Raw genomic sequence first — 25,799 nt, 5'->3', positions numbered from 1 at the left:
CCTGGCTCAGGCTACAGCCAAGACTCTGGCCCAGCAGGAGGAGCAGCTGAAGAAGATGGAGACCATCGGTGCTCTCCAAGAAACCACCAGGATGCTGAAAATGGACCGAGACAAAGTGGAACAGGAGCTGCAGCAAGCCCAGGCTAAAGTAAGAATCAAGTGTTCTTACAGCGTCTCCTTTTTTATCGTATTCAGCTGTGGCTAGTTTTAATTATTACTACTCTGGTGGCTAGTTATCAGATACTCTGTCCATGCTTAAAAGCTTCTTGGTCCCTGAACATCTCTCTGGCTCAAGTTTCATCAAGGAGACAGCAAAATAATAATGTCAGCAAAATTATGTAAAATTCATTATTTTGCTGTCATAGGTTTGAGATAAAGAACCATTTTTTACTGATAATTGGTATTTAAAGCTTCTCAGGCAGAGGGATATTTTCTCTCCTGTCAGGTGATTTTTTTTTTTTTTTTATCTATATTGTTAAAGGGAAAATTCACCCCAAAATTGAAAATACACATTTCCTCTTCCCTGTAGTGCTATTTATCCATCTAGGTAGTGGTAGTGTGAGTTGCCGAATGTTGGAGATATCCTCTGTGGACAAGTCTGCCTTCTCTTCAATATAATGGGACTATATGGCATTTGGCTTGTGTTGCTCAAAGCGCCCAAAAAAAGAACTCAATAGCAACACCTCTTTCTAGAAAAGTGCAAAGTGCAGCTCAAAACACTGACACAATCAGGTGATAATGGCCCAGTGCAGTTAACCTCTCTAATGGAGAATTCATAACATTAATGTTTGCTTGTACAGTAAAACGTCTCGATAGAGATGTGTCGTATATACAAACGGCAGGTTAGAAAAAAACATAGAATTATTAGTGTTATCAGACAGTAGTAGAGGGAGTTCCTGGAGAGCTATTCTCTTTTCTACCCCACGCTTCTCTGCATCACAACACCTCCAGCACTGGGTGAAACCGCAGCTGCTCTTAAACTCGTGTAAAGCTCACAACATCTCTCCATCTCTGTCAGGTCACTAAGCTCCAGTCAGACATCAGCCCACTACATCACTCTCTGTCCATGCTGTCAGAGAAAAATGGCTCCCTGCAGGCTGATAAGAGGATACTGGAGGAAGACCTGAAACGCTGGAAGGCTAAAACACAGGTAACACGTGTGCGCGCTTAAGAACCTGGACAAGGAGGAGGGCAAGAGTGTGCGTTTATGTTAATATATACATAGTATTTCTTGTCCCATTCCTACTACAGCTTACAACGGTATATTAGGGCCATAGGTTATATTTTCTGAGATGAAGTGGTAAATTTACGAGAAAAAAAAATTTACGAGAAAAAAAAGACAAATTTATGAGAAGAATATTCTCTGAGATCATAAAGTCAAAACCGAAATTGTGCAAAACCTTGGTAATGCCAGACGCTGTCTGACCTTCGTTGTGCCTTCAGTATTGTTCTGATATAACTGATCTAACTGATATATTTTGCACTCTGGGGCTCACAGTGTTTGTGGTGTGAAGAGGTTGAACCAACTTTGCAAAGTGTATAGGCTGGTTCCTTGCCCAACAAAAAAAAACAAAACTATTTTCCGTTTATTTCTTGTAAATTTGTGACTTTAATCCTAGAGAATGTTCAAGTTTTCTTTCTTATACATTTCGGGGGGGTTTTCTTGTAAATTTTCCTCTTTGATCTCAAGTATTTTTCCCCCTCTGCTGGCTTTTTTTTTACCTACAATGGGCCTTGCAGCATTTACACTATAATGTTTTACTTTATTTTTTATTTTATTGCACATATGTTGTGTGGTTTATTGCATATCCTTATATACCGTCAATGTATTTTCATTAACTGCAGTATTATTTTGCCTAATACAGTGTTTTGGCACTGAGCTGTTTTGAATAGAGCTCATGTTTACCATTTGTCTGTTACTGTGTTATTTTGACTTTAACTCGACTGACTGTCTCTCCGCAGCAACTGGCCAGCCAACAGAAAGACGGCGATGTTGAGGAGCGACAGAAACTCGCCACAGAGAGAGAAGCTCAGCAGAGACGCATCACACAGCTAGCTGAAGAGACAGCCAAGCTGAAGACTGAGCTGGCCAGGTAGAGCAGCCCACTGAGACCACACACACACACACACACACACACACACACACACACACACACACACACACACACACACACACACACACACACACACACACACACACACACACAGCCAAATCATTGAAGTAACCTGGTTTTACCTAGGGCTGTCCTCGACAAAATTAATTATTTTACTGTTGAGTAATTCAATTGTTGATTTAATCAACAGATCTGTAAAAATGACTGTCTCCTCAAAGGATCAGACAAAAGCACCACTTTTAAATCTTGTGTTTGCCAGAGATTTGCTCTGAAGGCTCTTGGAAATTAGTCATTAAGCATGAAAAAAGTATAATAAACGACGAAAAATAAATTAAAGAAATCTTATTCGACTGAGACCGAAACAGATTGGTTGATCAACTGACTGAAAAAGAGGGGTAAGCCCTAGTTTTTCCAAAACAAAAAGTGAAAATGTGGCTCAAGTTAAAAAGTAACTGTATGCCATGACAGTGTAGGTCATTGTAGGTAAAAATGGAAATAAGAAAATGATGGTGGGGAGGGGGCTAATATTCGTAAAAAAACGAAAAATCTACGAGGAAAAAAAGGAATTTCAAGGAAGAATCCTGAAAGTTGTGGGTTTTTTTGGTTTGTTAAGGAACCACATCACTTCATTTTGCAAGTTTGGCACAACCTCATCAAACCACAGAATTTAATTGTTAATATTTATAAATAATATTTATATACTACATATATTTTTTGTTACCTACAATGTCCATGATAGTCTGTTTTTATTTGGGTCTCATATCAGTGGTCCATATCCTGTGGTTTGTACCTAACCTAAACCTGCTGTGTGTGCTTCAGATCCAGCGCCAGCAGTAACACTGCTCAGTCTCAGCTGCAGGGCTTCAGAGACTCTGTGGCCCGTCTGACGTCAGAGAGAGACACCCTGAAGACAGCAATAGACACAAAAAACAAGGACATCCTGGAGAAGAGCAGGACCATCACCCAGGTCAAGAAGATCGGACGGCGCTACAAGACTCAGTACGACGAGCTCAAAGCCCAGCACGATAAGGTGGGACTGCAGGTCACAAATGTTAAGGACTTAAGGTAGTGGGGATGAAAACTGAAATAGTGAGTTATTTGTGTGTGTTTGTGTCTTCTGTGCTGCAGCTGGTTGAGGAAACGGCTGCTAAAGCAGGAAGTGAGTCAGGACGGAGCCAAGAGGAGCAGCAGGAAGTGACTAAAGCCCAGGAGGAGCTCAAGAAGACCGTAGAGGAGCTGAACGCACTGAAAGAGGAGGCGCGGAAAAAACTGGAGGAGGTGAGCAGGAAGACGTTTTTGGCCCTCAACTTAGAATGAAAGAGCACTATGATGCCGGTGTAAAAATCTGTACACTATTAGAACTAAATGAATAAGCCTTCTTTAAGGTGGTGAGTACAAATACAACAGCAAGCTTTTGACCAACTCCCCTCTCTGGAAAGGTCATTTGAAATAAATATCAGCAGAATCCAAACTTCATTGGTCCCCGGAGGGGAAATTGGGTTACGTTACGGTTACTCCCTTTCTAAAAATATATATATATATATATATATATATATATATATATATATATATATATATATTTATATATATATATATATATATATATATATATATAAATATATATATATATAAATATATGGCTGTACTAGCTCAAAAGGGTGCTTCTGCTCAATACTGAGCAAAGGGTCTGAATACTTATGACCATGTGATATTTCAGTTTTTCTTTTTTTAATAAATTTGCAAAAATTTCTACATTTCTGTTTTTTTTCTGTCAAGATGGGTTGCTGAGTGTACATTGTGCGAAATAATGAATTTTTTCGATTTTAGCAAATGGCTGCAATGAAACAAATGTAAATATAAAGTCTGAATACTTTCCGTACCCACTGTATATATATATTGTAGAAAAAGTAAAAACTAATAAATATGTAAAATTGATCTGCATTACACTTGGGAAAAAAACATGAAAAAGATCTTAATCTGAAATATGTAATTAGAGTGCAACTGAGCAAATAATAATGCTGAAAAAATGGAATCAATGATTAAGTGTGTAAAAATACAAGAATAGTATAATAAGAATATTAGTTTCAATGTATTGTATAAATAAATGCAGTGTTAATGCTGAGTAAAAAACAGAGTAAAAGTATTGCACAGTCAGAAGGATCCGTCATCGCCGATGTGGACTGGCTGTTGGAGGGTGTTACAACCCTGGTCCCTGTAATCCAAACACAATGAGTTCTTAAAAAGGTTCCTAGTCCTTGGGGAAAGATCCTGTGGTGGAACATGGACTTAAGTAATTTGCTCTTATCAAATCTTCAAAAAATGAGGCAAAACCAAAGTACAGGAAGATGCATAATAACACATAACTCAGGCTTTTGTTGGACCAGAATACATCAAATACATACAAACATGGCTTTTAATTTAGATGTCAGAAAGTGTCTGTAGATTTTGATTGTTTGTGATGTTTTCCCCTTAACCAGGCCCAGAAGACCCAGCAGGAGCAGGAGGAGGCCAAGAAGGAAATCCAGCAGAGCAAGGAAAAGTTCCAGGAGGTCCAAAACCAGCTGACCCAGAAACAGAACCAGCTGACACAGGTCCTGCCGCTTATTCAAGTTATTAAACTATGACTAAATCTGTGTATTGCTAGGACTTTAGAGAGGTTAAGGTGGCAATATCAGCAGTGTGGAAGGTTTCATAGTGAGCAAAAGGGGGAAGGAGAAAATATTATTTAGGTAGCTCATCATTTAGTGAGGAATACAATGAGAAGGGCAGGAATCACAGGATCCATTGTCACATCTTTGCTTCTATAGGTCCAGTCCCAGTTGTCCCAGACCCAGACCCAACAGCAGCAAAATCACAACCAGCTGACCCAGAGTCAGAAGGAGCTTCAGCAAGCCAAGACCCACAGCCAGCAGGTAAGAAGAACCGCAGAACAAGAACACAGCAACACCTGACGCAGATATACAGAACTATTCACTACATTTATAGCAGATATTCTGTTTATTTGTAATGTTGAAGCGACATCAGACCCACGCTACAGGCCTAACCTCCACCTTTCTCATTTAAAGGTACAGAACCAGCTGAAATCGGCTCAGTCTCAATCCCAGGCCCGTCAGAACCAGATCCAGCAGATCCAGAAGGAGCTCCAGCAGGCTAAAGAGGCCCTTCAGCAGAACATCACAAAACAGAAAGAGCTGCAGCAGACCCACCAGAGCAGTCAGCAGAGCCACAACCAGGAAGTCAGCAACCTCAAGACGGCGCTCAGCCAAGCAGAGAGCAAGGTGAGAATGACTCCTGGATTGTTTTTTTGTTGTTTAAATACTTACTTATTTACATACATATATTTACTTATTTACTAAATATAAATATATATACTATACTATATATATATATATATATATATATATATATATATATATATATATATATATACACACACAATATACCATGGTATATTTGATATTCTAATCAATTCTGTGTTATATTACTGAACTATACTTGTACCATTTCATGTCAACATGGACTCTTGCGCCATTTTCTTTTATATTAATACAGACAAACACTGAGTACCATTACTTAATCATACTATATATTGGTGACAACTGTTTATCAATCACATCACTGTCACTTTACCTTGTCATGTGTCTCCAAATGTTCTTGTACAGTTTCTATTTTTACTTTATTATTACATTTTTTGTACCTTCTATTTATTTATGTTACTTTCTATAGACTTCTTCTCTGTATTCATTTCTGTCCTTGTGCTGCTGCAACAATTGAAATTTAATTAATTAAGTGTATCTTAACTGGTAACAAAAATACCAGTTTGCATCACACAATGTTCACAGTGTGGAATTTAACTCAGTTCCCAAACGTACCGGCAGATTTGTTATTTTAACTGCACACATTCTGTTTGCATTTCTATCTTGCACATTTAATAAATACTTGTTTAAGTCATAATGCAGCTGCACACAGAGAGAAGCTAGTTACTGAACCTTAATGTCTTTATATTTGTCAAAGGTTGTTTTTCTTTGTGCAATGTTCAAACTAATAAGTAGTGTGTCTGTGCTTACCTCATAACAGGTGACTGAGTTTCAGGGCCACCTGGACAGTCTGCAGAAGGTGGGGAAAAGTTTTTTTAACTATCATTCCAATGATTTCTTGTGATATGTGTTGTTAAATCAGTACTTTAGCTTTTAAAGACCCTTATCACTCACACTACGGATCCGCTTTGTCAGCTGGTTGGAGAGCGTGAGGCAGACATCAAGCGTCTGCAGGAGCAGCTAACGGAGGCTAACCAGGCAAATGAAGCTAGCGGAGCCACCCCAGCCAACCAGAGCCAGAGTTCCCAGTCCAACCAGCCCGGCGATGCTAATGCTGCTAGTGACGCTAACCAGGCGCTCCAAGAGGAGCTGGCAAAACTCAGACAAGAGGTGCTGCCAAATCCCGATATCATTTCAAATCAAACTGTTGTTTTTAAAGGTAAAGAGAAAAAAGCCTTTGCTGTGGAGTCTGATCTACCACTGTGTTGTTCTCCCTGCAGCTGTCTGAGAGCAGGAACACAGAGGAGCAGCTCAGACAGCAGATCGCTGAGAAAGAGGAGAAGACTAAGAAGATCTTCATGGGAGCCAAGAGCAAAATCAACCAACTAAACGGTGAGTTCAATCTCACACAGAGGCTGAAGACATTCTGACAAAACACAGCCGAACTAAGGAGCTACATCAGCTTTAAAGTCATTGAGTTTTTGCATTTTAACCTGAAGGTGCTAAGGAGAAGCTGAGTCAGGAGATAGAGGAGTTGAAACAGAACAAAGAGGAGATGGAGGTGAGAATGAACGCCCTTAAGTCTCAGTACGAAGGACGCTTTCTTCGGCTGGACAGAGAGCTGAGGGAGCTGAGAGAGACCCAGGCACAGTCGGAGCCCCGAGAGGAGCCACAGGACCAGAGTGGAGCTAAGGTACGGGACATGCAGGTCTAAGGGCAGAAGAGCACTTCATCAGATCACTTTGTCTCACCAAAACGGGCTAGATTCTTTTTTGTGTGTGTACACGCGAACACAGAGAGAAATTCAGTAATTTTTTCTCTTCCCTCTAAATATATTGATGATATGATTGGCATCTGTCCTTTAGTGCACTGGACATTATGTTGCTACTCCATGATTAAAAAAATCTAAAAATGAAATTCTGAAAATATGACGATTTCTTTTTGGCATAGTCGTACTTTTTGCTCGTAACATCATCACTTAATTCTCTAACTCTAATAGCCCTCTGTTTTCTTATGTAGAGATATTTCGTCATCTAATTGCACCATTTCAAACCTGTGTCTGTACTTAGGTGGCTGATCAGACCAGATCTTCAGACCAGACCAGACAGATATCTCTGAAGAGTCCTGCCCAGGACAGAGGAAGGTAACTAATGGAGACATACACGCATGCACAAACACCAGAAACTATTCTGAATAGTTGTAAAAAGGCTTTTTACACAGACATAATTTAATAAGTATTCTGAGCTCAATTAGGATGGATCAATTATGAGTTATAAGAGCTTAAAGTTGTGCACAGTTAAATTGAACAAACAAAACTGTAATCACAACTTCTCCATCAGCTCCAGCCTGTCTGACCCTCCAACTGCCAACATCCGCCCCACCACAAGCACTCCGTCTCCGAGCAGCAAGCCTAGCCCCTCCCCTGGGAGCAAGGCCACACCCCGGGCCAGCATCCGGCCAATGGTTACCCCAGCAACCGTCCCCATCCCAACACCTACCGCCACCGTCATGCCGACCACACAGACTGACAGCCAAGAGGGTGAGAGCAAGAGATGAAAAGAAATAGAAAATAATAGTAAAAGATAGTAGATTATAATTGGTGGTGGTTAGATTTGACTTTAGCTGATGTGTGGAAGTGTAATATCACGTTTCACCCCACAGCGCTGATGAGTTCAGGAGCCTCTGTACACTCCACCAGCTCCAGTCTGGTGAACACGTCAATAACTCAGCCAACCAGCACCCAGGCCACAGCTTTTGTCCAGCCCACCCAGCAGCAGGCAGCCAATCAGGACGCGGGTCCCAGTATGGAGGCGGAGCGACCGTCCACGTCGTCCTCCCTGAGTGGAACAGGTGAGCAAGGCCTTGTCCAAAACCCATCAGCAACCCTGCAACTGTACCAATAAACCATAAATCACATTAACAGGAAAGAAGCAAAATACACAGTTGATGCCAGACTGGATACCAGCTGAACACTTTAATTGTGTGTTAACCGATGTCCTGATGATAACCTGTTTGTGTTTAATGCAGGTTCAAAGCGAGGCAGAGAGGAAGAGGACGAGGAAGAGGAGAGCAGACCAGAGAGTTCACAGACGCCTCCGACCACAAAAAAACTACGTTTAAAACCATCAATAGCACTGCAGGTAAACAAACACAGAGACAGACTGTTAATGTTCTATACGTCCTCTCATTGTGATACTGTGATCACACTTAAAGAGATAGCTCAGATGTTTTTAAGTGTGGTTGTATGAGGTTCTTCTTCATAGTCAGTGTTGACCAGCAACTCCAGTACTGTGTTGGTCAAAATTACTGTTTTTGACGAAGGAGTCTGGTGGCTTTAAAGAGAGTACAGATCGATAAAACAGCTTCAGTTCACAATCACAAAGAACTGTCTGACAGCAAGGTAAAACAGTGAAAATATACAAATATAGCGTACACTTAACTGATTTTTTTTTTTAGGCATCTTAAATACGTCCACAGCAGTACATTGCTTTGCTCTTGTGCTGGTACTCCTGTTTGTTTCTCCAAACTCCATCTACTGTAGTAATACACCGACTTTGGATAAGAACCTCATATAACCCAGCTTTAAAAAATCCAAACTATCCCTTAACCCCTTGCATCAAGCATAAATCTGATGTTTAGCCTCTAAAATCTCAATTCAACAGATCATCTGGCAGTAGTGTAACACAGATGATCATAATCAGGTACATTGTTGCCTTAGGAAGAAAGAGATTCAAAAGCACATCACTGAAGAAGCTGATTAACTAACTTCTGTTTTCATTTTTTGACAATCTTCACTGTTTTTGTTTTGTGTGCGTCTTCCAATTAATTAATAATTAGCATATTAACTGTGTAGTTACATCTGTGTCATTCTGATGCGTTTCAGATGGAAGCTGATGAGGAGATTGAAGGAGAGCTGAGGGATGACGGAGAACGACAGGATTCACCAGACGACAGTCAGGTCAGTCACAGATGAAGAAATGAAGATACCAATGGTAGTTTTGTTTGTCCACTCTGTTTTATTCTTACCTGTTAACTTGCATCCACAACCTACAGTAAAAGTGTTCCTGTTTACCAGACTGAAGCTCCATATGTGATAGCTGAACATGTAAATTCAAAATCATGGGGCTGACTGAAGTATACAAAGTATGTACACAGGAGAGTCTACTTACTTTAGGCAATAAAGTGTTCAAACATTTGAAGTAAATATCAAGCTTTAGAGGGTAACTTCTTTTTCAACCTGGACACTATATGCCCATGTTTTTGTTTCTAAGACTCATGGGGACATCATCATCATTTTTTTAATTTGTCCAGTATTGAGGCAGAACGCTGCAGAGAAATGTGCTGTAATGTTATCATACTGACCAATTCCTCACCATCAATGTATGTCAACTAAAAGTGCTTGTTTGTGTAAAACACACGCTCAGATTGTTATTGTAGGTGTCTGACTACATTATGGAAAGAACCCAAGAGAGAAATAAAACATTTGATCCAGGCTGTTTGTTTTTGGGTGTCTTGTTCAGAGAAGTCTTTCCCTCAAATCTTGCATTGCATTTGCATTGTCGAAATCAGCTATACAATATTCATCCATGACATTGAAAATCTTTTGAAAAAGATTTCTGTAATTTGAAAACTACAAATAAAGACAACACCAGTACTCTCTCCTCCGGCAACAAGTCAGCTCTCGCATGATTTCAGAACGAGACTTCTCTGAGCCGTACAACAAGCAGAAAGCGACTAAGGTATTTCTCTGTAGGGTTCTTTCCATAATGTTGTCAGACACCTACGAAAACAATCCGAGCCGGTCAGTGGCAAAAAAACAAGCACTTTTAGTGGACGTACGATGACGGTATGCTGTTACCAACATGATTATAGTGCTGCCTGTAGAGCAGCTGCAGCACTCTCTCTCAAATGTTGTGGCCTGAATCAGAGACTGTAGATGATGGTACTACAAACATGCACAGTAAGTTAATAGCTGTAGAGGTTGAGATTAGATTGTGATGACACTGGATCTAAAGATATCTTCGGTGGTTTAAAATACTCAATAACGGGTTCATGTTTGGGCTGCAGGAACTTCCAGACGACTGTTTCCCCGTTTTAGCCGAAGAGGACGAGGACATCGAGGAAGAAGGCGTGTCCCAGTCTGTCCCCTCTGATATGATGTCCTCTCAGGGCTCCGCCATCACGAGGGACGTCATTGTGATTGACACGGACAGCGAGAGCCAAGAGAGCAGGGAGGGGGAGGATCAGCAGGAGGACGACGGTGAAGAGGAAGATGATGAAGAGGAGGAGGAAGAAGAAGAAGACGACGACGGGGTACTGTTCCATTTATGAACACGTTAAGAAATGTTTTCAGCCTTGATCTATTGTCAAGAGTAAATAACCCCCTTTCTGTATCTACCTCAGTACAAGGAGGAAGAGGAGGGCGATGAAGACGAGGATGACACTGGCGACAGCGGGATGAGGGGAGGAGAGGAGGACAACGAGGAGAGCAGGGATGCAGAAGAGGAGGGAGGGGAGGGCGAGCCGTCGGGTGCCTCCAACGCCGAGCAGACGACGTGCGGAGCGTCCTCAGACTCGCAGCGTCCTTCTGAGGCATCACAGAGCAGTGAGCGCTTCCTGTCAGCCTCTTACTCATGAAGCTCCTCCTCCTTTTCAAACCATCTAATGTTAACGCAAATCCCTCTTCTCTTCCTAGATGATGGCAGCAGCGGCGCCACGTCGGAGTCCGACGCCCCCAGAGATCACATACACTTCCCCCGACCTCCACTGCACCCTCCCCCTCCCCCTCCTCCTCCCTCACGCCCCGCCTCCCCCACCCACGTAGGCCCCCTCACCCCCTTCCACCACGGCTCTACATCCAACCACCAGCTCCGGAGCTGGGACCCCCGCACACACAGGTAAACACATACACACACACACACACACACACACACACACACACTCTCTCCAAAAAGTCATCTGATTTCTTCTTGGTTTAAGCTTTATCACAACATACAACCAGATATAATCCAAAAAGTAGACTCTAGCTGTGTCCCAATCCAGTGGCTGCAGCCTTTGGAGGGCGCCTAGGTCTCCTAGCAACCAGCTGCAGTTGTCATAAAAGAGGTAAAGCTAATAGCTCTCGTAGCGTCAGCTGGTTAGTTAATAGCGTCCGATAACTTAACCGATCATTTTAACATAAGTGTGATCTGATCAGGTCCCTTGTTTTTAGTTTTAACACTTGTATCTGTAAATATTCACGTGAGTTAAAACCCAATAATTATATTTAAATGTGAATTCTCCCGTTGCTGGTCCACTAGTCGCCATGTCGATTTAAAAAAAACAAAAACAAATAAAAAAACAACTTCACTGGCACGCAATGAATCTTGGGATATGTTGGGCCGTGAAGGGTCCATCAGTTGTATCCTCAAATCTGGGAAAAGTAGGCTGCATTTGTCGGCCGCATTAGAAGGAGTCGATGAAATGGGACAGCCTCGTCGCGGCCGCTGTGACGCAATCGGTCTACAAATGCACCCTCCGAAGGATGCAGCCGCTGGATTGGGACACAGCTTGTTAGCCTGTTCATTAGGGAAGTAGTTTGGAGGACAGGGAATTTAAAGTCCCAGTGAAACAGAAATTAGAGCTTCTTTTCCTTTTATACTGGGACATATTCCACTGTGAAGGGGAACATTTTAGTGGTATACAGTAGCACTTGTTTAGATCACTGCCTTGAAAAACGTCCTGGAAGAAAATGATGTGTATAACGTGTAGAGCACTCTGACAGTGATGACGTGTGTTTGTTCTTCAGAGACAGTCCTCTCAGCTGCGCAGACCATCAGTAGGACGCGGACCGCAACTGACCCCTGGAATCGGCAGTATGGTGAGAGACGGAGTGTGTGTTTAGGATTACATATCCTGTATGTATTATTGGTCAAAAAAGGATCATGGCGTGTGTACAAAGCACAGGCAGTAGATCTGCATCATCAGCAGTGAGTGTGTTTGTGTGTGTGTGTTGCAGCAACATTTCTTTGATGAGGACGACAGAATGGTTCCCAGTACTCCCACTCTGGTGGTCCCACACCGCACTGATGGCTTTGCCGAGGCTATACAGTAAGATCTTCACACACAAAGACTATAGTGTTAAAAAATACACACCTGGAACATTTAGTGTTAATTTAGTTCTTAGTAATCAGTGAATAAAAAGCTTGTGCAGTTATATTGTGGGGGGGATAACCACATGTATTATTACATGTCACAATTTTTGGGAAACCGTAGCGACACAAGAGAGTGGAACAAAAGGTTAATTAACTTTAAATAACTTTTGTGAACTGAAAGCACAATGTGAAAGTATGACAAAAACACAATCAATAACCAGACCAGACAACGCTGTGATAGCGACGTGTCAATCACAGGTAGCCCCGCCCTAAAGCATACTCTGCTTTATGGTCTATTTGATGCTGTATTGAAGAAGACTTGAAACTAGAGATTGAGACCATAAACTCATGTTTTCAATGTTTACTGAGGGAATAAATCAAGAGAGAAGTAGAGTCATTTTCTCATAGACTTCTATACAACCAGAGGAGTCTCCCCCTGGTGGACAGTAGAGAGAATGCAGGATTAAGACACTTGAACATTGACTTCACTCTTCAGAACTGAAGTTGCCCCCTGGGTTAACCTATTTTGAAAAGCAGACTGGAGCTCTGTAAAAGCAAAAGTTAAACTAAGTTATAGACATTCTTTGGATAATCTCGGATGAAGAACGTTTCATTAAAACCTCAGCATGAACCGTGTCTCTCAAACATCTTGTCTTTCACCTCCTCAGCTCTCCTCAGGTAGCAGGTCTGTCCACCAGGTTCAGGTTTGGACCTCCAGAGGACCTGCTGCCTCAGGCGTCAGCCTCACACTCTGACCTGGGACAGCTGGCCTCTCAAGGAGGTACTACACACACATTTTACAATATTCGATAATTTTTAAGGTCTACTATTCTTTTAATTTGCCTTTAAATCAATCCAAAATCTTACAGTATTTAAGTGCAATATTTCAATTAAATTCAGTTCAGTTTATTTTGTATAGCTCAGAATCACAAATTTGCCTCAGAGGGCTTTACAATCTGCACACACACACACACACACACACACACACACACACACACACACACACACACACACACACACACACACACACACACACACACACAGAGAGAGAGCAGCACCTTAACTAATCTCAAACAGTGACGTTCATCCTTTAACACTTCCTCCTGTCTGCCTCTCTACTGCTGTGTGTGAAGGTCTGGGGATGTATGAGTCCCCTCTGTTCCTGGCTGCTCACGATGAGGACGGAGGAGGAAGGAGCGTCCCCACCACGCCGCTACAGGTGGCTGCACCAGGTGAGACACACACACACACACACACACACACACACACACACACACACACACACACACACACACACACACACACAATACAGACATCATTTCAGTTCAAGGTGAATGGTTTAAGCTCAGAGTGCTTCATAACGACTCTCCGTGTCCGTCAGTGACCGTCTTCACAGAGTCTCTGCCTTCAGACGGTTCAGACAACATGGCGTCCCAGTCGGTTCCCATGGTAACCACCTCCACCGGGATGGCTTCTGCTGCAGATGATGGAGATGAGGTCTTCATGGAGCATGAGGGAGAGGGGTGAGCGACTTCTTAACAGTCAGACCTAAGGTGTCTTTTTAATCAACCAAAGGGACACTGAGAAATGTATTTCAGAGAGCTGATACTGCTGAAGCAAAGATATGAGAGGAGCAGAGATGTGACAAAGAGAACACATTCCATTTTTTCTAATGGTCAGATGTAATGTAGTAAAAAAAAATAGTACCATTCGTCTTTAAGCTACGGAAGCCTGAGAGGCCAGTGAGGAAAATAAATTCTGGTGATCCATTTTCTAAGTCTGATCTGAATTGTATTATCTCCTGTGTTTATGACTTAAGAACAGGTGAACAAAAAACCTTAAACTTTCGAAGTTATTTTTTTTTTTTTTAAATCTCTGAAAACAAGAAAAAAAAGGTATTAGGTGATGTAAAATTAATTTCAGCTACAAGAGGCACCTCTACCCCATGTTCTAAATAGCACTAAAAGCATTCATGGTTTCTTTCAAGTGCGTTTTAATCACTCCATGCACTTTAAATACATTATACTTACATATTATGTCATAGCAAGTTATGTATGGGTATTTTATTAATCTGCCATTAGGTAAAACATGAATGCTTTTAGTTCCATTTAAAACATGGGGTAGTGGTGCACCTCAGTCCCTTGTGACCAAAATGAGAATTACAACAACAAAAACGTTTTGTAACACCTGTTTCACAGATGGGGGAAAAAAAGGACATTTTTTTCACCTGTTCTCAAGTCAACACAGTAGAGAACAACTATGTAAATCAGACTTAGAAAGTGAATCACCAGATTTTAGTTTTTTCTTTTCACTTTCTTAACGATGTCGTATTTGTGTTTGAGTACTGTATTTGTGTTTTCCAGTCCTGGTATGGAATCCTCTTTGGAGAGCCAAACAGACATGGAGTCAACAGGACAGCAGAGTGATGATGCATCACTGCCGTCTACCAGCCAGGACCCTGGTAAGTAATGCTGTTTACTGACCATAATCCAAACCCTTACAACCCTACGTTGTAAGGCATGTTTACAGATCTTTACTGACTATAGTCAAAGGGCTGTGTTGCCTTTTTCACATTCTAACCTGTTATTTTCCACACAACACACCCTTTCCCTTGTTTTAGTAGTCATGTTTTGAGGCTGTTATTATAGACTGTTTCATAGAAGCAGACGTAGCCACCGATACTTGGACGAGAGGGTTGAGCTGTGGAGGAACGAGGCCCTGCAGGGCCGCTACCGTTCCCAAAGCAAACGTTTAAGCTGCCAGCTCACACTGGCTAGCTAGCTTGGTTAGCAAGCATGGCTCATCTATAGTTCACACGAACTGTGGTGTTAATCAGGATTTTAAGGTTGGCTAGTGATAAACATGCTTAAAACTAAATCTAACGTTAGTTACTGGGGGAAAAATGAACAGCTGACTCCTTTGCCCCAAATAGACCATAATTTACTAAATGAACTTCATGCTGTACTGAAGAAGATTTGAAACTAGAGATTGAGACCATAAGAGTCGCCCCCTGATGGACATTGGAGAGAATGCAAGTTTTAAGACACTTCCACATTGGCTTCACTTTTTAGAACCAGAGATCTCCTCTTAGTCCTTATAGCATATCTTTCCATGCGGCGATGTCACAAGTAGCACCTTTCTGATATGCTCGAACAATCCTGCTGAATTCCTCGACTTACCGTGCGTCACATGTGTTTATCTGAATCTCTTTGTCCTAGTGGATATGCCAGATGTAAGCAGTGTGCTGTGTTCTTATGAATAGCATGTCCTGATGTGATGAGCTTATGTTCTGTCACTGAAAGTCTTAAATGCTTTATTCATAGACACCAGCAGTGCCACTCAGCGGCGCACCGTGCCCAGCAGCCAGCTGGTAAGAGAAACCAGGGGGGAGGATGGAGGCCAGGACGTTACTCACCCACAGAGGTAAGAAACTAACCAGACATTCACTGTGCTAGTTAAGATGATACAGCGCTCTTAAGATCCGCTTCTTCAAGAATAAACTCCAGTCACTCAAAGGGTAATGATGAAGCTGTTTATTGAAGTGCAGTAGGCAGAGAGCAGCATAAACATGGGCACAGAAATGATGATGTGGGATCAAATGGAATCGTCTTGGTCATTATTGCTAATCTGCTGTATCCTCACTTTGTGCTTCTAGGAACTTTCTTTAGGGCAGGAAGGGGAGGAGCCATGGGCAGAGGGGGCTTCACCTGATGATGATGTCACCAGTAGCAACTTGGCCGTCTCATCCAAGAAGGGAAATGAAAAGACAACGCTTATTTCCCCGTGTAATTTTTTTTTTCATTGAATTTTGAGATATTCTGGATGAAATCTTCTGTTCAATGGAAAATCAATAACCCTGATATTACAGCATAGATATGACAGCTTTGTATGTGTGTGGTCCTTTCTCTGACATGTTCTACGGCCACAGTGTTTGTGAGAGTTTTTAGTTGTGTTTTGTAATTTTTTGTTTCACATTAATACATGAGAGCGGTGTAATTTTGTTACTATCTTCATATTGCTCCATCTTTGGGCTCTTATAACACTTGTTTTATTAATAAAGTTGAATGATGAGTAGCAGCAATATGTGTGCTTTGTATCATCAGTGTGGTGGGACACTGCCAAACAGCAAGGGCTTTTCAATTAGCAGTGCAAGGATGTGGCATTATTCGTTTTATCCTAGTCAGGTTTAATATTATTGTACATTATTTTTGAAAATCTTCAAAATGAATACATTCTACCACCTACACAACCATGGGCAGTGAAACTTTTTTACTCTAGAAGAAGTTATCTCATACGTGTCTAAAATTTGTGATGGTGTTTAGGTGACATTATACCAAAAATTAACTTTTGAATGAAGGGGAGTTTATAACTAAGATTGCTTATAACTATAATTGCGCTGCAGACTTATTCACTAAGTAGAATTTGTATTGCTGATACAGAAAACACCAGAACCTCTGGTCTCTACAGACAGCGCAGCCAAACTCTGATGGAGTTGGCTGGGAGCAGAGCGTTGGCATTTTGAGCGGCCACGTTGGTCGCCACGGAGACGGGGCTGAGGATGGGTAGTGGCGTGGGAACTGCAGACGGGTGCGGTTTAAACAGCGCTGGCAGGTCACCTGATATCTGGATTCTGAAGAAGAGAGCTGCAGGGGAAAACAGAAGAGTGAAAGGCCTCAGAAACAGAGAAATACACTATTTGTGTATTCGTAGAGTTAAACTAACAGCCGCTAATCCTATCGCTTTCTGAAGAGAATGAACTGAGTGCACAAAGGACGGTTCTTACGTCCGGAGAAGACGTAGTGCTCGTATGGGTCTTTCTTCTGAGGACTGGGCACGGACAGGGCGGAGGTGACCGGGGTGGGGAATCCCATTAGAGACACTTTGATATTGATCTCTCCACCTAGAAGAACTTATGGACGTGAGAAATAAAAACAGCAGCATTTAAAGTACATTCAAGAAGTGCGCGTGCATGTTATGATTTTAATATTGTTGCAAACTAACAGCTCATTAGGAAAAATAAAATTGAGTTTAACTAAGTGGTTGGTTAGTGGTGAGGACCAAGCTGCTACGGCAGCCTCTTTGTAGTGGATGTTATTGGTTTCCCAGCAACCTCTGCTGGGATTTCCTTTAAACCAATTTCCCTGAGCTTTTTTGAAGGTACAGTCACACATTTTGGGGAAATTGCTCTGTGAGGCCACTGACCTGCTTTGCGAGTGAGTTTCCTTTGGGAGCCCATTGGTTTCTTGCTGCAGGAGGGAGTGCTGCCTGGCGGAAAGGTGAACCTCTGCATGATGTCTCCTGGAGGACAAACCGACAGAGATTTTCATGAAATTGACACTGCATATCCGTATATCTGCAAATGTGTTTTGTTACCTCACAGGAGATTATGTGTTCAGTCGTGTGCGTGCATGCTTGAGCGCTCATCTTTATGTTGGTCTGTCTGTCCGTCCGAAAGTAATCTCGCGAACAACTGGATTTATCTGGCTTATTTTTTTCGTGCTAATATATGAATGCATGCTCAAGGACCTCGAGCAGTTGCAGTGATCCACTCTTTTTGTAACATATTTTATTGACCGTTTTATTCCGTCACTGACTACAGGCCGCTCTCTCCTCTCAACCGTACGGTAGGGATCGCAAGAGATCAACAACCACTGATGATCGCTTAAGAGATGACAAACTGAGCAGAGCAATGACTACAGTGGAGCGTATCTTCTCCTGTCGGTAGTGGGAGAGCGAGTTGGTCGAGTCCTGTGTTGTGCTTAGCTTACAAAACTAACAGCTAACAGCTAACGGAGTTAAACACACAGCAGGACTGACAGTTTCTGTTCAGAGGAAGAGATTATTTTTCTCACACAGCCACACTCTCCTTTTGGTCAGTTGACAGTAATTTCCGGTGCCTTGCTCAAGGACACTTAAACGGTAGTTGATAATCCGTGGAACTGGAGCTTCATTTATCCCTCTCATGCCACCTGTACTTATACCTGGTGAAGTGTGCTCAGACAAGACAGTAACCCCCCCCCACAATTCCTGATTATTAGTTTTAGTTGTGTCCTTCTGTTTTCCTCACCGCTCTTGAAGAAGTACACGGTCTCTGCTCTGCTGCTGGAGGCTGGTACTGCCAGCGCAGCGCTGATGGGTCCCTTCAGACCTGGGAACTCAGAGACCAGAGGTCTGGGGTAGCCCGGCTCCATCACCATGTTCCCATCTAGACGCCAGTACTGGTCTCCCTGGAGGGGATGGGATGAGGAGAGAAAGATGGTGACGGAGAGGATAACTGCTTGCTGTTTTTTTTTTTATATTGTGATAATTCATATTAAATTATCACAATCTCTTTTTTAATTTTTTTACAAAAACTAAATGAAAGAATGTGAATACTTTTCATGGGGTCCCTCACCGAGTAATTCACTTCTATAAAAAAAATTAAGTTTAAAGTAGCTGAAATTTTGCTTAGGCCTAGTAGTACTTCTAATATATTAACAACAGTAGCAGCACAGAAGTTGCTGCAGTATTAATATTATTAATGTCAGTAATTATAGCAGTAATAGCAGTAGAAGTAGCGACACAGTGATTGTAGCAGTAGTAACACTCTCCGTACCTTGATGATGTAGGTGTGTCCGTGGCAGTTGCAGCGTGTGAAGACAGTGTCTATGGGAGAGGGGACGCCCAGAGTGTCCATGATGCTCTGTGGACGACCCACTGAGCGACTGACGGAGTCCACCGACCAGAGCAGATCACCTGATACACACACAGAACTGGTGTAGCTCTCTTCAAATGACTGTGTTTGCAGATTATCTTTTATCCTCCAGTCATTACACACACTTTAATATATGAAGTAACAATACACTGTGAAACATTTATCCATAAGGACCGGTGGACGTGACACCCACTGATACTGACCTTTGAATATCAGAATGGTGCCATTGCTTAGAGCTGTCAGTCCATTGATGGGAGAATCACTGCACAGGTTTGCATCAGCAAGGAGTCCTACACACACACACACACACACACACACACACACACACACACACACACACACACACACACACACACACACACACACACACACACACACACACACACACACATCTTACACACTAAAAAAATCACTTCATCAAACACCTGGTAAAGTTAAGCCATTATTGTGTTGGTGCTATATCGACCTAGTGGCTCCATTTAAACAAAGTGATTTTTTGTGTGTACTTTATAAAGTGTAAGATTATTAAGTACTTTAAAAGTAATTTTGATACAGAAACATTGAACGTGTCGAGAGAACATCACCTGAACTGCTAAAACCATTCGTCTGAAAGTCATTACTATGAACTTAGATATGTAATATTAAATTTGTAATTGTTAATTTGCATATGTATAGACACAAGAGACTAAAGTTGATCAAATGCAACACAAACACACGCACACACATACACAAACACACACACACACACATGGGGACCACCTGTCCTACCTGTCCCTGGTCTCTCAGAACCTCCTTCCCCCAGACCCAAGGCCTGGGCTACGTCCTGCAGGGTGCTGGGTCTAGGCTGGGTCACTGCTGGGTCACTGGGGCCTGGGAACATAAAAAGAACATGTATAACATTTTTGGATGAAATGTAATAAATCAAAATAATACTTTTGTTTAAGTTATCAAAGGTACAAATGATTTCTAAACAAAAATCAAATACATTTTTCAAACAAACTGTAATTACCCAAAAAAAGTATTATTTTAAATATATAAAATAATAAATAATGTCTGTATATTTAAATCATAACTCGGCCTGGGTGACAACACCAGGTGGACATTCACTTTACCATCAACTGCTCCAGGACCAGAGGGACTGACGGGAGCACCGCTGCCCAGACACGTAGCACTGTGGCTGGGCAGAGAGGACCCACGTGCTGGTGAGACTGGAACTCTGCCGTGAGAGACAGGGATGTTCCTCACACCTGCAGGAGAAAGAAGGAAAGTAGGAAGGTTATAAATCCAAACTATGTTGTGGTGGATTGGTTGGTACAAGAAGAAAGGTCAGAAACTGACTGAAACATTCACAGTTGTGTTTTGTAGGTTTGGTACAATCCTTCAAAAATGACCTCTATTATTGTTTTCTTTAAAGATTCTGTTATAGTTGCAGTGCAAATGTACTTATTGTAACTTTTTACACGTGAGAACAACATAAATCTTATGAATCCTATAAATAACTACAGGAATAGTTTGATATTTTGGGAAATCTGTTTCATGCCAAGAGTTTATAAGGCGATCGATAACACTTGTATGTCTGCAGCAACCGTAGACTCTTGATCTATCCAGCAGTAAGAAAACCCACTGGCACATAACGCCACATAAAACCACAATGTGCCTTTTTGACACTTTGGTCTTTGCAACATGTTTATCAGAGGAGCTGGTTGACAGATTGGGAAGTTGTTCCCCCCTGGTTTGACTATTTAGCCTATCCTAAACTAGGCTAACCGGCTTAGCTCCATATTTACTGTATAAAAACATGAGGGTGGTATCGATCTTCTTGTCAAACTCTCAACAAGAAAGCAAATATCGCACTCTTCCTTTAGGATTTTTAAAACTTTAAACAAGGTTTTGATGGCCAAAATGCCAAACTGTAGGCTTCAAAAAAACAATGTTTGACTTCTTATATCCAGTCTATGATGTCAACATTGAGCAGAGCCTGCAGTACCAACCTTAACCATTGTTTGACCATTAGCAAAGCAATCTCCCCAACAAACTTGAAATGATTCAAAATATCAAAACAACAATCCATATGCAGTGAGAGTTTTTGGCCTCCCAGAGGCGCTGGGACCTGAGTCAGTAATCTAGTCCTTATCATACTTATGTTAAAATGTCTGCATGCAGGAGTAGTAGCAAAAGACTTGTGTATTATTTGTGTATTTATTGGCTGCTGTTTGGACACATAAGGTTTTTATTTTGTCTCATTTTGAAATAACAGGTTAAACATTAAAAACAACATCTACCTGTGTACCATTCCTCGCTTGCACTGTTGGACCTTTTCCAGCTACTCTCTGATCCCAGATATCCTAAACCAGGACAAAATAATGACAAAAGGAAAGATATCAGTGACTCAAGATATCAAGACTGTGAGGACGAACCTTCTCTACTTAGACAGGCAGCTACTGGGAGGGAGCTGCCTGTCTAAGCCTTCAGTGTTGCCTCTTAGTACATGCATTTGGGCATTTAAAATATTTTCTCTGCATTCATGGGTCCCCTCCTTTTTTGACCCATTTGAGAAGGGGATTGCAATATTCCGTCTTCATCTCAAGGCTAAGGCCCATAAGGATTTGTTCGGTTGCGTTATTCAATGATTGGTCCCAGATTTTGTAAGAGAACAGGAAGCTCTCCTGCTGATTAGTTAGTCGTTATTGATGGCCGCTGACCTGAAGCTGCAGGCCTCTTAGGCTGTAAAACCTTGGTGTTTGAAACCGACACACTGGCATCTGTGGTTGGAGAGACAAGGTGGAAGAAAGCACTGAAACCAGGATGTTTTGTCCATTCAAACCCAACTTCTTAAAGCTTCTTTATGTCTTTAAACTCCACCATAATTGTGTTTGCTGTGGTTGTTGGCCCTTACCACAGTGTTGCTGATAGTCATGACAACAGGTGTTGTACTGGATGCACTGTGGATCGCACTCGCACAGCCGACCGCGCCTGAACGTCTCACCACAGCGGCCCTGACAGGACTGAGCTGAGAACAACAGACAGACCAACAGAACATTAGCAACACAGCAGAGACCTTGTGCTAACACATGCTTCCAACACGTCACAGCTCTCTGAACGTTAAAGCTGCATCAGTCCAGTTTGGCCACAAGGGGCAGAAGAACTGGAAACAAGCTGACAGACATATGGCCCTGACAAATTATTGCCATGTAAAAGTGATTATGGCTAACAGTTGCCCATCTAAGAATACAGCAGACACACAGCAGCTTTAGCGTTCATTTGGAATCAAGATTCTTCCATTAGATGATGAGCAATCTAGTCACTAACTTTGTCTGTCTGCCCTTTGGTGCTGAGCAGGTATAGTGTACAGCTTGTTTGCTAAAAAATAGCAGTGAGATTAAAACACAGGCTGCATGAAATGTAAAAGCAAAACAGTGAGCTAAGGGGGTGCAAGGTTAATAGAAAACAAAATGATAAGCTAAAGAGACTGTATCCTGTCAACAGAAATCACAACAACAAAGTAAAGTTGTTACAACATTTTATAGAATCCAAAATAATGAGCTAAAGTGGCTAAAGAGATACATAGAAACAAAGAAATGAGCCACTAGAAGCAAAAAAGGTTGATTAAATGAAAAAAAAAACAATAAGCTGATAGAACCTTAAAAGATAACAGAATCCAAAACAGTGAGCTAAAGAGGCTAACGCTCTCTTGAAACCAAAACAATAAGCTAGCTTTATAGAGGCTAAAAGTTCTACACAAACCAAAGAATGAGCTAAAGAGGCTAAAAAGCTCCAATGAAACGAGCTAAAGAGGCTAAAAAGCTCAAACAAAACAACAAGCTAAAGAGGCTTAATAGCTTAACCGAAACAATAAGCTAAAACTTAAATACTTACTTACTTACTTAAATATTTAATAGAAACCAAAACAGTTAGCTAAAGTGGCTAAGAAGCATAACAAAACAACTTCGGAACCAAACAAGCTCTATTCAGTATCAAAGAAACAAGCTTAAGAGTCTCTAAATTGGATTTTTCTTTTAGCAAAACAAGTTAAAAACTAAATATACAAACCAAAATGAATTAAAATAAGCTAAGTCACATAGAGCTGTAACGTTTGAACTCAGTCTCTGTGGGAAGGTCAGCATTACAGTGTGACTCATTTCACATGTGCATCAATTTGATTTGTTGATGATGATATAAAAAAAATATTCATGCAGTATTAAATAGAAAACATAAAGCTAATGTTGCAACTGTGAATTAAAACTATCTGCACCCATTACCTGTACGCCCAATAGCTTGTATTTGGTCTGTTCTTCTTACACAGCCTACTACGTATCTTTGCTAAATCTTGTTACTTTTTTTATGCAAACTAATGTTAATCCCCACAAATGAATCAATGAAAGGTACTATATATATATATATATTGATCTGTTGAGTGTCATACCAGTGATGCAAGAAGCCTGGAAGTCTGGGCAGCACTCATTATGTTGCAGGCAGCTGGAGTCACAGGCACAGCGCTGGCCTCTGGTGAAAAGCTCTCCACAGCGATCCACGCAGCTGGCTGAGGGGAGACGGCATGGTGTTTAAGGAATACTTAGCTTTTCATTCAAGTGTACTGAACAATATCATAACTTCAGACATCATCAAGTGGAATGTGAGACATTTAATGGATAGAATATTAAACATTAGGTATTACCATAGCTTAGCTGAAATATTAGACAGCCGTAGTAGGCGTGTACCAGATATCATAAGGCATACTAGGGACTTTACTTGAGCATTATATGTGCATTATGAGACATTTCATGTTTTTGGGTTGCAGGTTATTTTAAGTACAATGTAAGACATGACACAGTTTCACAACTACATTAGCAGACATTTTATACAACAGACATTCTAAGGTATAGGTACACTATGATGCATCAGAGGAGAATTGTACACAACATGCCATATAGTGTAGATTTGTAAGGTTTAATCAATGTGTCCTACCTGGACCAGCAGCAGCAGTGTAGGTCACAGCAAGGCCAAGCAACAGAAGACACAGAGACATTTCCATCATCCTCGTCATCATCTTCACACCAAACAGAAGCTGAGCCGTACGAAGGTTAAGGATGTACAGAGAGAGACACGCTGTCACAGTAACAGAAAGAGAGAGAATCAGCAGTCACCTCCTCAGTAAGTCACCTCTCCTTGTCTTCCTTCAGTCTGTCAAGTCTGTTGGTCTTATATATGAGACAAAGGCACTGAGGCAGGACACTTTTAATTACCATCACACACAAACACACACCCGCAGACTCATTAAAATACAGCAAAGATGTATTTAAACTTCCTACACTGGCAATAAATGAACTCCTACACACAGTAAACCCGTTTCAAGGCCAGAAGGGGAAAGTAACTAATTACAAATGACCCCTTTTCATTGTGTGTTTTTGGAGGCCTGTCTATTACTTCCTTCTTGTGTTTTTTATGTTCAACATTTTACAATATTCAATCATTTTTAAGGTCTACTATTCTTTTAATTTGCCTTTAAATCAATCCAAAATCTTACAGTATTTAAGTGCAATATTTCAATTCAATTAAATTAAATTCAGTTTATTTTGTATAGCCCAGAATCACATATTACAAATTTGCCTCAGAGGGCTTTACAATCTGTACACATGCGACATCCTCTGTCCCGGAACCCTCACATTGGCACAGGAAAAACTCCCCTAAATTATTTCAGTGTTTTTATTTCCAGCTCTCCCCTAAATTATTTCAGTGTTTTTATTTCCAGCTTGTGAGGTCTGTGGCTCCATCCACATGTGATATTACTCCCAGCTGTTTTCTCTGCCAGCCAACTTGAGGAATGAGGTGCTTGAGCCAGCCAAACTGATGTCATGTGTTTTTTTGACAATTATTCAGCGGAGTCTCAACAGTTAAGCTCAGTCCGTGGGTCGTAAACAGTGTCTACATGTGGGTGACTTTCACAACGAGACGATGAGGGCGAAAAAGAGCCAAAGAGAGGAAATAAATGACAGGGGTCAATCTGGTGAGGCATTTACTGTAGTTTCATGTGGATAGAATGCTTACTTTTGGATTTATTCTTCTTCATAGTCAGTGTTTTACCTACAGTAGATGGAGTTTGGAGAAACAGACAGGAGTACCATCACGGGACTCTTGTGCAAAGCAAAGCAAAGCAAAGTAATGTACTGCTGTGGACGTATTTTAAAAACATCAATATCAGTTTAAATGTACGCTATATTTAGAGGATTTTTCAATTCCATAACATGCTGTCAGACAGCCCTTACTGACGGGAAACAGAAGCCTTTATCTAGCTCTCGAAGCTACGAGACTCCATTGAGACTCCTTCTTTGATATTGCATTACAAAGGAGTTGAACACTAAACATTTTCACCTTTAAATAACAGTAAAATACTGGCAGCAGAGACGCCAGTAATTTATTGTTATTTTATGGTGCAGCTCCTGTAATTGATTTTAACAGTATCTTATTGTATATTGGATTACAGTATGTAATAGTAGAATAACAGGGTTTTATGGTAATTAGTTTATTATTTATTAATTATTATGAAATTCTGTAAAATACTGTTGTTAATCCACCGTAAATTTACAGCAATTCAAACTTTACT

The 25,799-nt window shown here is 41.3% G+C and overlaps 2 protein-coding genes across 2 annotated transcripts in view; one reads left to right on the top strand and one right to left on the bottom strand.

Annotated features, from left to right (window-relative positions):
* The window catches only part of LOC129094113 (nucleoprotein TPR-like), a 34,022-nt gene extending 17,363 nt beyond the window's left edge, over positions 1–16,659 (top strand). The window contains 30 exon segments of the mRNA XM_054602149.1: positions 11–148; positions 1,019–1,150; positions 1,963–2,093; positions 2,934–3,144; positions 3,243–3,392; positions 4,592–4,705; positions 4,922–5,026; positions 5,180–5,392; positions 6,192–6,230; positions 6,347–6,541; positions 6,652–6,763; positions 6,871–7,064; positions 7,441–7,514; positions 7,711–7,910; positions 8,033–8,221; positions 8,399–8,511; positions 9,255–9,329; positions 10,439–10,684; positions 10,775–10,976; positions 11,067–11,120; positions 11,123–11,268; positions 12,159–12,230; positions 12,369–12,460; positions 13,173–13,285; positions 13,638–13,736; positions 13,886–14,027; positions 14,868–14,965; positions 15,828–15,885; positions 15,887–15,927; positions 16,160–16,659. Of these exon segments, the coding sequence (XP_054458124.1) occupies positions 11–148; positions 1,019–1,150; positions 1,963–2,093; positions 2,934–3,144; positions 3,243–3,392; positions 4,592–4,705; positions 4,922–5,026; positions 5,180–5,392; positions 6,192–6,230; positions 6,347–6,541; positions 6,652–6,763; positions 6,871–7,064; positions 7,441–7,514; positions 7,711–7,910; positions 8,033–8,221; positions 8,399–8,511; positions 9,255–9,329; positions 10,439–10,684; positions 10,775–10,976; positions 11,067–11,120; positions 11,123–11,268; positions 12,159–12,230; positions 12,369–12,460; positions 13,173–13,285; positions 13,638–13,736; positions 13,886–14,027; positions 14,868–14,965; positions 15,828–15,885; positions 15,887–15,927; positions 16,160–16,215 (3,804 nt within the window). The 3' untranslated portion in view covers positions 16,216–16,659.
* Positions 16,660–16,965: 306 nt separating this feature from the next.
* On the bottom strand, positions 16,966–24,242 carry prg4a (proteoglycan 4a). Its single transcript, XM_054602888.1, has 13 exons — positions 24,164–24,242; positions 23,622–23,738; positions 22,095–22,208; positions 21,901–21,960; positions 21,481–21,543; positions 20,311–20,445; positions 19,967–20,068; positions 19,402–19,488; positions 19,100–19,239; positions 18,572–18,731; positions 17,707–17,802; positions 17,288–17,404; positions 16,966–17,147 (listed from the first exon to the last, which is right to left on the bottom strand). Exons 1-13 carry the CDS (start codon positions 24,240–24,242, stop codon positions 16,966–16,968), a joined length of 1,452 nt encoding a protein of 483 aa, XP_054458863.1.
* Positions 24,243–25,799: the final 1,557 nt, after the last annotated feature.

The sequence above is a fragment of the Anoplopoma fimbria genome, chromosome 8 (genome assembly GCF_027596085.1).
Source record: "Anoplopoma fimbria isolate UVic2021 breed Golden Eagle Sablefish chromosome 8, Afim_UVic_2022, whole genome shotgun sequence".
In the NCBI taxonomy this organism is placed as follows: domain Eukaryota; kingdom Metazoa; phylum Chordata; class Actinopteri; order Perciformes; family Anoplopomatidae; genus Anoplopoma; species Anoplopoma fimbria.
Note: the sequence above shows the minus strand (reverse complement) of the source record. Positions and strands in the feature narration are given on the sequence as shown.